This window comes from Tribolium madens, unplaced genomic scaffold (assembly GCF_015345945.1).
Source record: "Tribolium madens isolate multiple individuals breed KSU strain unplaced genomic scaffold, Tmad_KSU_1.1 Scaffold_7;HRSCAF=85;Tcas5.2_LG10, whole genome shotgun sequence".
In the NCBI taxonomy this organism is placed as follows: Eukaryota; Metazoa; Arthropoda; class Insecta; order Coleoptera; family Tenebrionidae; genus Tribolium; species Tribolium madens.
This window is the reverse complement of record NW_025401050.1, coordinates 5,550,943-5,566,603: the sequence shown is the minus strand read 5'-3', so window position 1 is coordinate 5,566,603 and position 15,661 is coordinate 5,550,943. Positions and strand designations below refer to the sequence as shown.

Here is a 15,661-nt window from a genome sequence, read left to right as displayed (position 1 = left end):
AATAAAATAATAGTCTTGTTGCCAATCTAAAGCTTTATTTAATTAATTACAATTTGAATTCAGTAAACTAGTAATTTAATTTTTCTAAAACTTAAATGTGCTTAATTAATTATTTTTCTACTTAATCCAATTAGACTTGCTTTAAAATTGTCGAAATTGAAAACGCAAGTCGATACCCCTGCAAAACCCAATTAATTACCAAATTTAATTACTCTAAAAATACCTGTAATAACGCGTTTCTGGTAACCCCAAACATTCCGGCCCCTGTTAACCTTAGAGGTTTTTGAGCCCTCATTAACATAAACAAAACATGTTTTCCTATTTTTGCACCACCATTATACCAATCGATTGAATAAATCGCTTCGGGCAAAGCCTCGGCCTTAAAATTCCTCTAAAAAAATTTGTTTGAAAAAAATTGACACTCACCTCAATTTCGAGATCACTGGCTGAAAGAAACGCAAATGAGAGAGCCATAGCGTTCGCTGCTATATAACTAGCTGAGAAAAAAAGTTGCTCCATCGTAGTAGCTCTAGAAAAATAATTACGGTCTAAAATAAAAAAATAAAAACATACTGCTTCATGACAAAAATTTCGACGCAAACTCCTTGCACAAACACGAAATACTGAAGAAAAAAGAAGAACGAGAAGACTTTCTTCAATACAGAGTGTTGGCTAAAAATCACCAAGTTATTCAGGAACCAGTGGTGCCAACACCTACTCGAGAAGAAACTGGTGATAGATCGCGTACGTTCTTAGCTGGCCCAAGCAGAAGTTTTCGTGTTTTTGGCCACTGTTTTCCCCGATTCGAACCCTCTTGATGGCATTTCGCAACAGGATGAATTGTACTTCGAGTTCCACTCCCATGAGGAAGAAGACCGAATCGACCAAATCGAGCAAAACCACAGCTTCGAGCAAACAAACCGATTCGAGGAGATAAATCAAAATCCGGGTTGTTTCCCCGGATCCGGGGACCCAACAAGCTTGCGGCAAATCGATATCTTGGCGAAAAAACGGCAAAATTATGATAAAAGTGACCACAAAAAACGCCATAGTTTTGAGGCTTTTGATCAAAAAGACTCGAGTCGAGATTTTGTGCCTCAAAATGGGGCTTTTTGGGTCATATTTCCAATAACAGGACGCTGTTTTGAGCAGGTGTTCCAATAAAAAAGAGTGTTGGGCATAGACCAAATGACGAGTAACAATCTAAAAAATAATTAAGAAAAAAAATAATTAAAAAGTTAATACCTGTCCAAAGGAAGTGATCGACTGGGAATTCTGGGCAATTTCGAAAATGTTGTCGTGCATAAACCTGAAATTGTACAACATGAGGGCGAGAATTAAGCAAGAAATTGGAAATAAAACGTAGTTGAAAATTCGAGCTTTGAGGGATTTTGAGGACTTTGGAAATTTTGAGGATTGGGTGTGGCCATAGAAATAATTGAAATATTTGATGTTGGTGACCATTTTGGACGATTTGAGGTCAGTTTGAGGGTGCAGCTTTTTATATAAAGTGGGCGCATGTGTACTGTATTTTTTGTAATTGTTTTATGATTAATTGATAATTTTAATCGAATTAAAACTTGAGCGATCACGTATGATAATTGTGTAATGAGTAGTCGCATGTATGCTAGTGAATTTTACTTTTAAAATATGCAAAACGGTTGCAAATGGGAGAAAAAGTTTCAAGGAGTTGGTAAAACATGTATTTGATAATTGTTTCTGGTAATGGAAATTTTAAATGTGCTTTTAGACAAAACTATATGTCCAATCCACTCCGGTTTTTGATATTTAGTTATCACGAAAAATCGGTTAAAATTTATAAATTTTTTGAATTTATTTGCAAATTTTGTCGTAAATTTGCAAAACTATATTTCAAAATTTAAATATTTTGGAACATACGAATATAAAATGTTTCAAAAAGTCAAAAAACGTCGGAAAAAAATAGTTTTGAACAGATTAGGAAATTATCAATTTTTGACTTTTTTTGTGATTTTCTCAGTTTTAACCGCAAAATAGGTTTCTTTTTGTGAAATACTCGTAGTACGTTAAAAAGACTTTTTAACATAAAAAGTTGCTACATAATTTCGAAATTATCGCCAAAATTTTGAAAAAATCGCAAAAATAAAAAAATTCAAAATTAAAACAAACACTTTATTGGCGCCCCTGAGGAATTCTAGATATTTTAGAAGTTATCAACGGATTTTGAAATTACCAATTTTTGTCTAATTTTGCAATTATGAACCTCGGAAAAATATTTTGTTTTGTAAAATATTAGGTATAATACAAGAGGTTACAAAAACCAGTATTTTACAATTTTTCTACTCAAAATCAATTTTTTTTATGTTTTTCGAATTTGTATATATGTATAAGTTCGCTAAAAATCGGGATACAGTTAAATATTATAAATGTAATGCACACCTTATTTTAATCGAAAATTATTGAATTAATTAAATTTTGAAAAATATAAATTTTTTTAGCCTCGAAAATGTTGTCTTTACCTATCGTTAACTCTTTGCCGCCTGAACTTTGACCAAAAAATAAGTAAACAGCTTCCCGAAGAGTTAAAAGCCGTCGGAAACACCAAAAAATTTCAAATAGTTTTGGGGAGATTTTGAAATTATCAATTTTTGGCTTTGAATTCTCTCAATTTTAACCGCAAAATTGATTTTGTTTTCATAAAATTATGCATTAAAAAGGCTCTTTAACGATACCAAACATAGAACGTTTTAAAATTATCGCTAAATAAATAAAATTTTGAAAAAAAATCAGAACTAAAAAAATTAAAAGTTGAAACACTGTTTTGTGCGCATCTGATGATTTCAAAAATCACAAATTTGCAAAAAAGTCAACTTTTAAATGAAAATTACTGCAAAAGTTTACTACAAAAAATCGGTTATAATAGTAATCAGCACCTCAAAATCTATAAGTAACATGGGTCCAAAGCTAGCTTTTTTACAATTTTTTTATTCAAAATTTATGTATTTCGAATTTTTTTGTCAGTTTTTTCGTAATTTGGCAAAACTATATTTAAAAAGCTAAACATTTTGCATCATACGTATGTAAAATATTTCAAAGAGTCAAGGGCGTAGGGAAAAACAAAAAAAATTAAATAAATTTAGGCAGATTTTCTCAACTTTACACGCATAATAGATTTTTCTTTTCATAAAATAGTACATTAAAAAAAATTTTTAATGGTACCAAACATAAAACGTTGGGAATAATAAATAGGAGTACATAATTTTGAAATTATCGCCAAATGATCAAAATATTGAAAAAATCGCAAAAATAAAAAAAATCAAAATTGAAACAAACACTTCTAATAATTTTCATAATATCAAAAATGCACAAACTGGAAAATTCTAAATATTTTAGAAGTTATTAACGTATTTTGAAATTACCAATTTTTGCCAAATTTTGGGTTTTCTCAATATTTATTAACCGCACAAAAATGATTTTTTTTGGTAAAATAGTAGATATAATATAATAGCTTTCCAACAGTACTAAACAGAGATTATTACTACTGATAATTCCGGAGTTATTGCTCAATAACCAAAAATTTGAAAAAATAAGAAAATTTAAAATTAGCCCCAACACTGTTTTTGCGGTCCTTGCAATGTTAAAAAATTACAAATACATACGACAGTTTGTACAATGTTTTGGAATTATCAATTTTTGACTGATTTTGCATTTTTCTTCATAACTAAGTAATGTTACCAGAGTTATAGCCAAATGACTGATCAATTTTGAAAAAATCGTAAAAATAAAGAAAATGAAATTGAACCGAAAACTGTTTTTTGCATGTCTAGTGACTCTCAAAACCTACATAAACAGTGTCATATCTGTAAAGTTTGGAGAAAACCTAATTTACCAAATTTTTTAATTAAAAAATAGTTTATTAAAATTGCAAAAATGTCATCTGGACGCGCTTCCAAGCCAATAAAACTTTTAAAACGAATAATTATAACTGTAAAAGAACCTCGAGCAACTTTTAATTGCTTCTAGTTAATAATTACAGTTGATTGGTTGCAAATTCAGCTCGATTCTAGGTCAAACTACAAAATTATTTATAGATAAAAAATTGTTATAAAAACCCTCCACGACACAAATTAGCCATTTCCTCAAAATGTCCGACCATTTCTTGTACGTCTCCACCATATTCAAGCTAAGTGGCTCCCTCTCAACCCACAAAACTCTCAAAACACATTTCCTCAAATACGTCCTAGCCCCCATCATGTTCACTCTAATCACGTTTATTTTCGAAATTGCTCGGACTTGTGAAGCCTTATCCACCCATGGACACGTATAATTATCCTCAAAACCTCAAAAACCACTCAAAATGTCAATTCCGGGTCTTTGGTCGCAAACTAGCAGTCCTCAAACACGCCTCTTTGATCGAAAACATAATCAACGATCGGGAAAAATTCTGGAGTTATGAGAAATTTGGCAAAAATATGGGCCAAAAGTTCCACCAAAAGCTGCTTTTCCGGGACTCTGTCATGAAGAGTTTGAGTGCTATTATTGTCCTTATGTTGGCTTATTTCTACCTAACTCCGGTTTTTGCCGAAAGTGTTGATTTACCGCAAGCTTCATGGGTCCCCAATTTCACGCACGCCACTGCTGTGGTCTATTTCTGGCAAGTTGTGTGCTTATCCGAGAGTATACCAGTGGCGGTGATCATGGATGGTACATTCCTCCTCATGGGAGCCGAGCTTGAAATTCAGTTTGTCTTACTGAAAAAAAACCTGAAATCGATTGAAATTGGTCAAGACTCGAGCCAAAAACACGAAGGAAAGTGTTTGGAAAAATTAAAGATTTGTGCCAATTATCACAAATTTTTACTCGAGTAATTTTTTTTTTCAAGTCTGGGGTTACAAAACTTGTTTTAGGGAACACAAGAAGATGAGGACTATTTTTTCGGATTTTTTTTCTCCTCCAATATTTGCTCTCAATCGAAGGGTTATGCATCGAACTCTTCGTGGTCAATAAGTGAGTCAAAAAAATGTTTTTTATTGTTTTAGGGCCCAAACTTTTGTCATTTATGTGGTTGGTATTATTATGCAAAGCTTGTTCACTTTTTTTTCATCCAGCAATCTTGAAATATTTTTGTGCCGTTAATAGTTATTGAGAAATTTGCAAAATTAGACCAAAATTGGTAATTTCAAAATCCGTCATTAATTTCTGAACTATTCGAAAATTTTCGGAACTGTTGTATGCATTTGCAAGTTTATGAAATTGCAAAAGGCGCAAAAACAATGTTTCCTCTAATTCTGAATTTTCTTATTTTTTCAAAATTTTGGTCATTTGGCAATGACTCTAGTATTATCATTAGTGACAGTCTCTGTTTAGTACCGTTGGAAAGCTCTTTTATTATACTATTTTACAAAAAAATCAATTTTGTGCTGTTAATAAGTATTGAGAAAACCCAAAATTAGGCAAAAATTGGTAATTTGAAAATATGTTAATAACTTCTAAAGTATTTAGAATTCTCCAGTTTTCTATTCAACTCCTCAAAACACTCAAATACTGTGTTGTAGATTTTTGAGATTATTAAAATTATAAATAAAAAAACAGTGTTTGTTCCAATTTTATTTTTTTTATTTTTGCGATTTTTTTGAAAATTTTGATTATTTGGCGATAATTTTAAAATTATGTACTTATTATTCTCAACGTTATATGTTCAGTACCGTTAAAAGCTTTTTTAATGCACTATTTTATGAAATAAAATCTATTTTGCGTTTAAAGTTTAGAAAATCACACAAAAACACAAAAATTGATAATTTAACAATCTGCCCAAAACTATTTGAATTTTTTTGATTTTCCCTACGCTTTTTGACTCTTTGAAACATTTTACATACGTATGATGCAAAATGTTTAATTTTTTTAAATATGATTTTGCCAAATTACGAAAAAACTGGCAAAAAAATTTGTAACGATCGGGAAAAATTCTGGTGTTATGAGAAACTTGTAAAAATTTGGACCAAAAGTTCCGCCAAAAGCTGCTTTTCCGGGACTCCGTCATGAAGAATTTGAGTGCCATCAGTGTCCTTATGTTGGCTTATTTCTACCTAACTCCTTTTTTTGCCGCAAGTGTTAATTTACCACAAGCTTCATGGGTCCCCAAAATCATTTAATATTTTTTGTATCACTTATTTTAGAGTTATTTATGAAAATGTAATGTATTTCGCAGTTTTCTTATATCGTTATTAAACCAATTGGTATTACAAGAAATTTTATTATTATTAGTGCTCTGTTTTATAGAAATTATTTGTACAGAAGATCTGAAAAAAAAGGATTAATTTATCAAGTTTTTTGTGAAAATATGAAAAGTCGGCGCCCATCAATATTTTTAACAAAAACCAACATTTGTGTCATGGTTTATTTTTCCTGAAATTTTGAATACAGAAATTTGTCGTTACAAAAGCATCAGAAAATTCAAGCAGTTTATTTCTTAGAAGAGAGAAACCACCAACAAAGCAATAAAAATGACTATTGGAATGGAATTGTTATTGGATAGGAATTGTTTTGGAGATTGTGTTTGATCAAAATCAAACTCTTTTTCGGTCGGCACCGGTTCTAATTCTCCACACAAAGAGGTACATTTCGTGTTGCATTTATTGTATTTCTCTCCTTCTGGAAATTTGGAACACGGCTTTCCTGGCGTTACATCGGATCGCCTAACGAGTTAATCCTTCCTTCAAGATCCTTCATAGCGTAGTAGCAAATTAAATCTTGTACATAAATCGGATGAATAAATTTGTCTTATAAATTTTTCGTATCTGCTGTTTAAATTCGAGCACAACCTACACTATTGGCACACCACCAACACAAAGTGTCCAATGTTATACTCCCCCATGTCACCAAGTTCCTTATGAATATCTTCCTGCATGTCTCTGACTTGTGATACCTTCGAAATAAAAAAAATGAGAACTTATCAAACAGTTTCAAGTTTTTACCAATTACAGATAATTCTTTTCAACTGCTTAAAACTGGTGTCTTTAGAGGTTGTTCCAGCGAGATTCTGTGAAGCTGTTTTATTGTTCTGCAACATTCTACATTTTTCGTGATATCCGTCAAAAAGACCTCTTCCGTAACATCGTGCCTTAAATTCATGGTTCATGACCATCATGTTGATAGCCTTTTTGGCAAAACCGCGAGTTTCGTTACCAGAAGCGAAGTAATTGTGATTGTCTAGATATAATTGAAGAAATTCTTCCATTTTCTCTAATATTTCGGTTCGAGTTCCTTGCAGTTTGCAATCGCAACCAGAAGATTTTTCGTTATCGTAGCATCTTTTCGAACGATAATCCACCTTTCTGAGGTCATATTTTCCCTCACCATTTACGCATAAAAGCAATGCGAAGAATAAAATCGACCGAAACATAATTTAAAATTTTGAAGTAAATTTCAAACCACAGAACACCTATTTTTTTACAAAATAAAACGCCTACTTAATGATTTTTAAAAGTTTCTGTTTGGCATCATCATACGTCTGGCCCGAGAACTAGAAAAGGCGGCAATTTTGAAAACATGTTTTGTTTCAATTTATTATTCTGTATTAAAAATAAATCAAAAATACAAAATACATGTTTTAGACAAAATTTTATTTTTAAAATACAATCATATCTTTTATATTACCTTAATTTATATTAATTATTATTTTCTAGAGGCAAATAATTAAAAAACGCGCTTGGTTCCCTGCATGTTCGTATTTACACCTTCCGTGGACTATAAAACCACATTTTCGATAATTCTACATCTTGTTTTTGTGGTATGGAAAAAGACAGATCAGATTGGTACCTTTTGGTGATCTGAAGAATGTTATGGGTTGAGAAAATTAACAATTAAAACCTAAGTTTTAAAATCTTACCCACTTTTGGTACCGACGACGCATGTTTCCGCAACTCACTGTTATATTCGTATGTGTATCTTTCTTTAATTAGCAAAAAGTTAGTAAGCGATGTTATTATTTAACTGAACTGAGGGTTGTTTGATGAATAACTTGATTTGATTGGTTTGAATTTTATAAAGAAAATTTTGAAAAAACTTTAAAAATAAAAAATTGAAACAAACACTGTTTTTGCGCTCCTGGTGATTTCAAAAAATCACAAAAATGCAAAAAAGGCAAATTTTAAATGAAAATTACGGCAAAAGATTCTCACAAAAGATCGGTTATAATAGTAAATCAGCACCTCAAAATCTATAAGTTAACATGAGTCTAAGCTAGCTTTATACATTTTTTCTTATTCAAAATTTATAATTCTTTCGAATTTTTTGTCAATTTTTTCGTAATTTGGCAAAACTGTATTTAAAAATTTAAACATTTTGCATCATACGTATGTAAAATGTTTCGAAGAGTCAAAAGGCGTACGGAAAATCCAAAATTTTAAATAGATTTAGGCAAATTTTCAAATTATCAATTCTGTAGTTTTCTCAACTTTAAACGCAAAATGGATTTTTTTTTTCATAAAATAGTACATTAAAAAAGATTTTTAACGATACCAAACATTAAACGTTGGGAATAATAAATACATAATTTTAAAATTATCGCCAAATGATCAAAATATTGAAAAAATCGCAAAAATAAAAAAAATCAAAATTGAAACAAACACTGTTTTTTGGGCTTCTAATAATTTTAATAATATCAAAAATGCACAAAGCAGTATTTGAGTGTTCCAAAAAGTTGAGTAGAAAACTGGGGAATTCTAAATATTTTAGAAATTAATAACGTATTTTCAAATGACCAATTTTTGTATAATTTTGGGATTTCTCAATCCTAACCGCACAAAAATGATTTTTTTTTGTAAAATAGTATAATAAAAAAGTTTTCCAACGGTACTAAACAGAGATTATTACTACTGACAATTCCGGAGTTATTGCTCAATGACCAAAAATTTGAAAAAATACGAAAATGTAAAACCCAAACACTGTTTTTGCGCTCCTTACAATGTCCCAAATTTACAAATACATATGCCACTTTGTGAAATGTTCCAGGGAATTAAATAGCGTTGAGAAAACCGGATATTGGATAGTTAAGAAGTTATTGACGGATTTTGGAATTTTCAATTCTTGACTGATTTTGCATTTTTCTTCATAACTAAGTATTAACTGCACAAAAATGATTTTTTTGGAAAGTAGAAAATTAGAAAAGTTTTTTAACAGTACCAAGCAGAATGTTACGACTGATAAATCCAGAGTTATAGTCAAATGACCAAAATTTTGAATAAATCGTAAAAATAAGAAAATAAAATTGAACCAAAAACTGTTTTTTTCACCTCTAGTAACTCCATAAAACAGTGTCATATCTGTAAAGTTTGGAAAAAAAATCAATTTACCAAATTTTTGATTTCAAAAAAGTTTATTAAAATTGCAAAAATATCATCTGGACGCGCTTCCAAGCCAATAAAATTTTTACGACGAATAATTATAACTCTAAAAGAAACGCGAGCAACTTTTAATTGCTTCTAGTTAATAATTACAATTGATTGGTTGCAAATTCAGCTCGATTCTAGGTCAAACTACAAAATTATTTAAAGATAAAAATTCCACCTGTTATAAAAACCCTCCACGACACAAATTAGCCATTTCCTCAAAATGCCCGACCATTTCTTGTACGTCTCCACCATATTCAAGCTAAGTGGCTACCTTCCAACCCACAAAACACTCAAAACACATTTCCTCAAATACGTCCTAGCCCCCATCATGTTCACTCTAATCACGTTTATTGTCTACAATTTCCGATACATGCATCACGATATTTTCGAAATTGCTCGGACTTGTGAAGCCTTATCCACCCATGGACACGTATAACTATCCTCAAAACCTCAAAAACCACTCAAAATGTCAATTCCAGGTCTTTGGTCGCAAACTAGCAGTCCTCAAACACGCCTCTTTGATCGAAAACATAATCAACGATCGGGAAAAATTCTGGAGTTATGAGAAATTTGGCAAAAATTTGGGCCAAAAGTTCCGCCAAAAGTTGCTTTTCCGGGACTCCGTCATGAAGAGTTTGAGTGCTATTAGTGTCTTTATGTTGGCTTATTTCTACCTAACTCCGGTTTTTGCCGAAAGTGTTGATTTACCGCAAGCTTCATGGGTCCCCAATTTCACGCACGCCACTGCTGTGGTCTATTTCTGGCAAGTTGTGTGCTTATCCGAGAGTATACCAGTGGCGGTGATCATGGATGGTACATTCCTCCTCATGGGAGCTGAGCTTGAAATTCAGTTTGTCTTACTGAAAAAAAACCTGAAATCGATTGAAATTGGTCAAGACTCGAGCCAAAAACACGAAGGAAAGTGTTTGGAAAAATTAAAGATTTGTGCCAATTATCACAACTTTTTACTCAAGTAATTTTTTTTTTCAAGTCTGGGGTTACAAAATTTGTTTTAGGGAACACAAGAAGATGAGGACTATTTTTTCGGAATTTTTTCTCCTCCAATATTTGCTCTCAATCGAAGGGTTATGCATCGAACTCTTCGTGGTCAATAAGTGAGTCAAAAAAATGTTTTTTATTGTTTTAGGGCTCAAACTTTTGGTCATTTATGTGGTTGGTATTATTATGCAAAGCTCGTTCACTTTTCTTTCAGCCAGCAATCTTGAAATATTTTTGTGCCGTTAATAGTTATTGAGAAATTTGCAAAATTAGACAAAAATCGGTAATTTCAAAATCCGTCATTAACCTCTGAACTATTCGAAAATTTTCGGAACTGTTGTATGCATTTGCAAGTTTATGAAATTGCCAAAGGCGCAAAAACAATGTTTATTCTAATTCAGAATTTTCTTATTTTTTCAAAATTTTGGTCATTTGGCAATAACTCTGATATTATCAGTAGTGACAATCTCTGTTTAGTACCGTTGGAAAGCTCTTTTATTATACTATTTTACAAAAAAAAAACATTTTTATGCTGTTAATAAGTATTGAGAAAACCCAAAATTAGGCAATAATTGGTAATTTCACAATATGTTAATAACTTCTAAAGTATTTAGAATTCTCCAGTTTTTTATTGAACTCCTCGGAACACTCAAATGCTGTGTTGTAGATTTGTGAGATTATTAAAATTATGAGGATCCCAAAAAACAGTATTCCAATTTTAATTTTTTTATTATAAATTTTGATCATTTGGCTATAATTTCAAAATTATGTATTTATTATTTGCAACGTTTTATGTTTGCTACCGTTAAAGAACTTTTATAATGTAGTATTTAATGAAAAAAAATCTATTTTCCGTTTAAAGTTTAGAAATCACGCAAAAACACAAATTGATAATTTAACAATCTGCCCAAAACTATTTGAATTTTTTTGATATTCCTTACGCTTTTTGACTCTTCGAAACATTTTACATCCGTATGATGCAAAATGTTTAATTTTTTTAAATATGATTTTGCCAAATTACGAAAAAACTGACAAAAAAATTCGTAAGAATTATAAACTTTGGTTAAAAAAATTGTAAAAAGTTATATTTAGACCCATGTTAACTTATATATTTTGAGGTGCTGTTAACTATTATATTCGATTTTGTGATAACTCTGATACTTTTGCCATAATTGTGATATAAAATTTCACTTTTTTTGCATTTTTGTGATTTTAAATGTTACCAGGAGCGCAAAAAACAGTGTTTGTTTCACCCCTAATTTTAGTGTTTTTGCAATTTTTTCAGAATATTGGTTATTTAGCGATAACTTTGAAATAACGTATTAATCGCAACGTTCTATGTTTGGTACCGTGTATTATTTTATGAAAAAAAAAACAATTTTTCGCTTAAAATGAGAGAATCCAAAGCCAATTTTTTTTTAAGTCTGGGGTTACAAAACTTGTTTCAGAGAACAGAAAAAAATTAAGACTATATTTTCTCCTCCAATATTTGCTATCAATCAAGGGGTTATGTATTGAACTCTTCCTGCTCAATAAGTGAGACAAAAAAAATATTTTTTTATTGTTTTAGGGCCCAAACTTTTGGTCAATTTGCCTTAGGAGTCATCTATGTGGTTGGTATTATCATGCAAAGCTCTTTCACGTTTCTTTCAGCCAGCAATCTTGAAATTGAAGTAAAAGTTTTACGGTTAGATTTCAGTGATTTTGAAGCTTTTTCAGGCTGAAAGTTTAGTTGATGCTATTTACGGAGTTGATTGGTACAATGCAAAAGATTCACGAATCCGGAAACATATTTTGTTCATGTTGATGAAAGCACAAGAGCCGCTCCGGTTGACCGGAACCGGACTTTTCGATGTCAACCGGAATATGTTACTACAGGTAGAAAACAAAATAACTGTGTAATTCCTCGATTGGTTTATTTCAGATTATGAAAACCGGATTTTCAATTTCAACAATAATGAGACAGTTTTAATTCAATTAATTACACTTTCATTGATTTTCTGTGAGGTATCACAACCTGATAAGGAGGGTCATCGTCCTCCACCACCCACAATGACCCATTTTCACCCATTTTTATCACTTCGATCAAAGCCTGACCCACTTTTTCAGCCCTGAAACCACATTTCAACACCAAAAAACACAATTTTTACTCACTTTATGGCAAATTTATTAATTTTTTTGATATCTTCGGACATTGAATCCGGGAATAAAGCTTTACTCGGGTTTGATTTTACCCTAGTCATGGGGGTGTCCACAAATCCGGGACAAATCGTAAGTACCCGGACTTGGTACTCGTCGTAGAATTTCTCACCTCCTAGTGATCTCCCCAAACCAATGACTCCATTTTTAGAAGTACTGTAAATGGGGGTACTTTGAAGAGGGCAAAGTCCTAGGACTGAAGCAGTGTTGACTATCACCCCCTCAACCCCCGATTTGTATTTGGGGAGGTACTCCTGTATCGCTAAATACGTCCCTTCGATCACAGCAATCTAAAATTTGACACTTAAAAATTGTCAAAATTTGACAATTTGAGTACTAGATTGATGTCAATTGTGCGTTTCCAGTCGATTTCGTCGACGATTCCGGCATTGTTGACGACAATGTCAAGTTGGTGGTACCTCTCGACGGTTTTATCAAAGGCGGCTTTGCGAAAACCAAAAATTGTCAAACGAAAAATTGTCAAAAACCTTACCTTGTAGTTGTTCTTTACAACTGACATCAGTTTTGATAAATGTCACTCGTTCGTCCCCCAATTCGCTTAGTGCCGTTTGAGCACTCTCCTCACTTATGTCAACTATTGACACACCCTGTGTGTCACTCAATTGTCAAAATTATTTGAAAAATGTCAAAAACTTACTTTTGTCCCATTTTTGAGTAACTCGCAAACCATAGCAAAGCCAATACCACTAGCACCCCCGGTAACAAGGGCTACTTTGTCCCTCACTGTTTCCATAGTCAACTCTGCACACTTGTAGTTTTACTAAACTAAATGTGTTTAAGTAAATATTTATGTAGTATTGTGATAAGATTAAGCACTCTCGATGTAACAACATAAATAAAGAGAAGGTCAGTTAAAAGTTAAAGAGTTTCAATTGAACTAATAGTATTGACGCAAAATGGAATTATTAAAATAAATTACGTTTTTTTTTGTGTTTGCAGTTCTATTGTTTTGTGTAATTAGAAGCATTTTAATAGTGTAGTTTAAACAATAAATGTATCAGTTTTCTAATAATTGAAAATTAAGTTGTAATAAATAAAACATTGTAAAAAATTTGAAGGATGTTTTTTACATTTACTTATTTAAAAAAATTAGAACCTTTAGAACTGCTAAAATTTGAAGCTACTCTTTAAACTAAGAAAAAAATAATAAAAAAACACATTTAAAAAATATATTTATTTTTTGATTTGGTCTTAATTTAAAATAAAAAATTTCAAAAAAGTATTATTTTACTATCAAACTTTCATTATCTTCATATTTGGTATTTGAACCCCCTAATCCCCCCCTCTTGGGTACGGCCCAAAATTATTACCTATGGCACCAAAGAAGCACAATTACGTCTTTGAACACAAAAAATCTAAAAAACTTAGTTCTTCAAAGGATTACAGCAAGAAAACGGTTGATTTTTGGAAACTCCCATGCGTCTATTTTGACGTTTTGGCACGTTAGGCCTACTTAATACGAACAATTTATTGAAATTCGAAATGTAATGGTTTTTTTGGAGTTTTATACAAGGTGTTTATAAATGCCTGAGCATCAAGTTACCTCTGGAATTTTTGTTAAATTTGCCGCCTTGTTGTGATGACTATACGTAATACACCTACAAACATGGAATCGTTGTTTCCACTTTTTTCTTCTTTATTTTGAGTCATTTTCATAAAGTGTGGTTTCAATTCAGCCAAACGTTAGACATAAGTTGATAGTTGGTATTTACATTACTTGAAACAATTTAGTCTTGTGAATTCAGTCCATAATTTGCCATAGTCGATATCCAACAAAATTTGAAACGCACCTGTGTTTATTCGTTTGTGAAACCCTATACACTTCTGTAGGTACCGTTTATCTGTCGTACAAAATCGTTATGAGCACTTGAACACCATCAGAAAGAAAGCAACTTCACAAACTTGCAGGTGAAAAATCATCTTCAAATAATTGACTAGAGGATCACACAGAGTCTTTTCTAAAAACGAAATGGATCGAATATCGTTCCCAAAATTAATTTACAATGGATTTTTCACATGAATCCGACCTGGGACTGGGGCTAAACCATCGCTCTTCCTGCAGAAGCCACAATATCTAAAAGTAGGCAATTCTTTGTCAGGTGATAGGTGCTGCCTGTTCAGTGTCTAAAGTCTGTTCTTTTTTTTTAATGGAAATGCTAAACAGTCTTAACGTTGCCATCACTAGTAAATTCATTCATGGTAATTTTAATAAAGAAAGTTGGCAGTTCCGGTTTTTTGAATTAATTTAAAGACAATGTCATTAAACGTCAACACAAAAAATCGCCTAAGAAAATTTAGATTCGAAACACCAAAAAAGAAACAAATTCGGTACACTACCAGTTTTTCGAAATTTGGAAACAAATAGTTCGCAAGCAGGAAGTTAGAAAACAGGCCCGGTAAAATGTAGATGCAATTTGTAATGCAGGTTTGCTAAACATTCTTAATTTTCATCAAAAAATTGACAAGAATACAAAATAAACATGAATGAGAAAGAACCTCGAAAAGAACACAATTAAATTAGTGTCTTGAGCATCGTTTTTAAGGAACGAGTTGAAAAAGTAACAATTTTGAAACTAAAGCTGAAGAAGAATTTATAAAGTGCATCAACTTTGAGCTCATTTCAATAAATTACACAAAATTTATTGCCAATCATCATAATACCTACTTGTATCTTTTGCTAAATAACTTTTTTATACAGAAAATATACATCCTTTTTCTTCAAAGTTTTTGTAGCAAGAATCTCATTTTTGTCCACAACATTGTACTTACTTGCTGTGTGTTTCTATTAAAATTATTAGCACTGAATTCTGTAATTAGACCTTAGGTAATGATGTCTGTCCTCAGGTAATCAATTATAGCGCTTTCAAAGAGCAAACCGGCACACAAGATTCATAAAAGTCACAATTTTGACAACATCTCAACTGGAACACATAACCATAATTTTTTAACAAAACTTCTAGAGACAAAAACAAAGAGCAAACAAAATTTGTGGCTATGGAGACAAGCTGATACTATCTATTTCAGTTGATAGTAGAATTTGATAAACAGGGTTTTTAGCGATTTTACCAAAG

The 15,661-nt window shown here is 31.6% G+C and overlaps 2 protein-coding genes across 4 annotated transcripts; both read right to left on the bottom strand.

Moving 5' to 3' along the window:
* Positions 1-97: 97 nt before the first annotated feature.
* LOC123009709 (odorant receptor 43a-like) lies at positions 98-1,843 on the bottom strand. Its single transcript, XM_044406195.1, has 5 exons — positions 719-1,843; positions 574-672; positions 427-529; positions 224-379; positions 98-178 (listed from the first exon to the last, which is right to left on the bottom strand). Exons 1-5 carry the CDS (start codon positions 1,048-1,050, stop codon positions 131-133), a joined length of 738 nt encoding a protein of 245 aa, XP_044262130.1. The 5' UTR covers positions 1,051-1,843; the 3' UTR covers positions 98-130.
* Positions 1,844-6,426: 4,583 nt separating this feature from the next.
* LOC123009708 (15-hydroxyprostaglandin dehydrogenase [NAD(+)]-like) lies at positions 6,427-13,397 on the bottom strand. 3 transcript variants are annotated; one of them, XM_044406193.1, is made up of 7 exons: positions 13,228-13,397; positions 13,063-13,177; positions 12,907-13,013; positions 12,525-12,859; positions 7,868-12,481; positions 6,954-7,808; positions 6,427-6,904 (listed from the first exon to the last, which is right to left on the bottom strand). In XM_044406193.1, the coding sequence occupies exons 1-5, from the start codon at positions 13,321-13,323 to the stop codon at positions 12,352-12,354; spliced, it is 783 nt and encodes a 260-aa protein (XP_044262128.1). In that variant the 5' UTR covers positions 13,324-13,397; the 3' UTR covers positions 6,427-6,904; positions 6,954-7,808; positions 7,868-12,351. The 3 variants fall into 3 exon arrangements, with proteins under 3 accessions (XP_044262128.1, XP_044262129.1, XP_044262127.1); XM_044406194.1 differs by having other exon boundaries at positions 7,872-12,481; XM_044406192.1 differs by having other exon boundaries at positions 6,954-12,481.
* Between the last annotated feature and the right edge of the window lie 2,264 nt (positions 13,398-15,661).

Bases quoted from the DNA above. Each gene is read 5' to 3' on its own strand.
- LOC123009709 (XM_044406195.1), bottom strand. From the start codon at position 1,050: ATGGCGTTTTTTGTGGTCACTTTTATCATAATTTTGCCGTTTTTTCGC. The intron at 673-718 runs GTAGGTGTTGGC...GGTGATTTTTAG, and splicing joins TATCACCAGTTTCTTCTCGA to CCAACACTCTGTATTGAAGA. The intron at 530-573 runs GTATGTTTTTAT...TTATTTTTCTAG, and splicing joins GAAATTTTTGTCATGAAGCA to AGCTACTACGATGGAGCAAC.
- LOC123009708 (XM_044406192.1), bottom strand. From the start codon at position 13,323: ATGGAAACAGTGAGGGACAAAGTAGCCCTTGTTACCGGGGGTGCTAGT. The intron at 12,860-12,906 runs GTACTCAAATTG...GTCAAATTTTAG, and splicing joins GCACAATTGACATCAATCTA to ATTGCTGTGATCGAAGGGAC. The intron at 12,482-12,524 runs GTGAGTAAAAAT...ATGTGGTTTCAG, and splicing joins ATTAATAAATTTGCCATAAA to GGCTGAAAAAGTGGGTCAGG.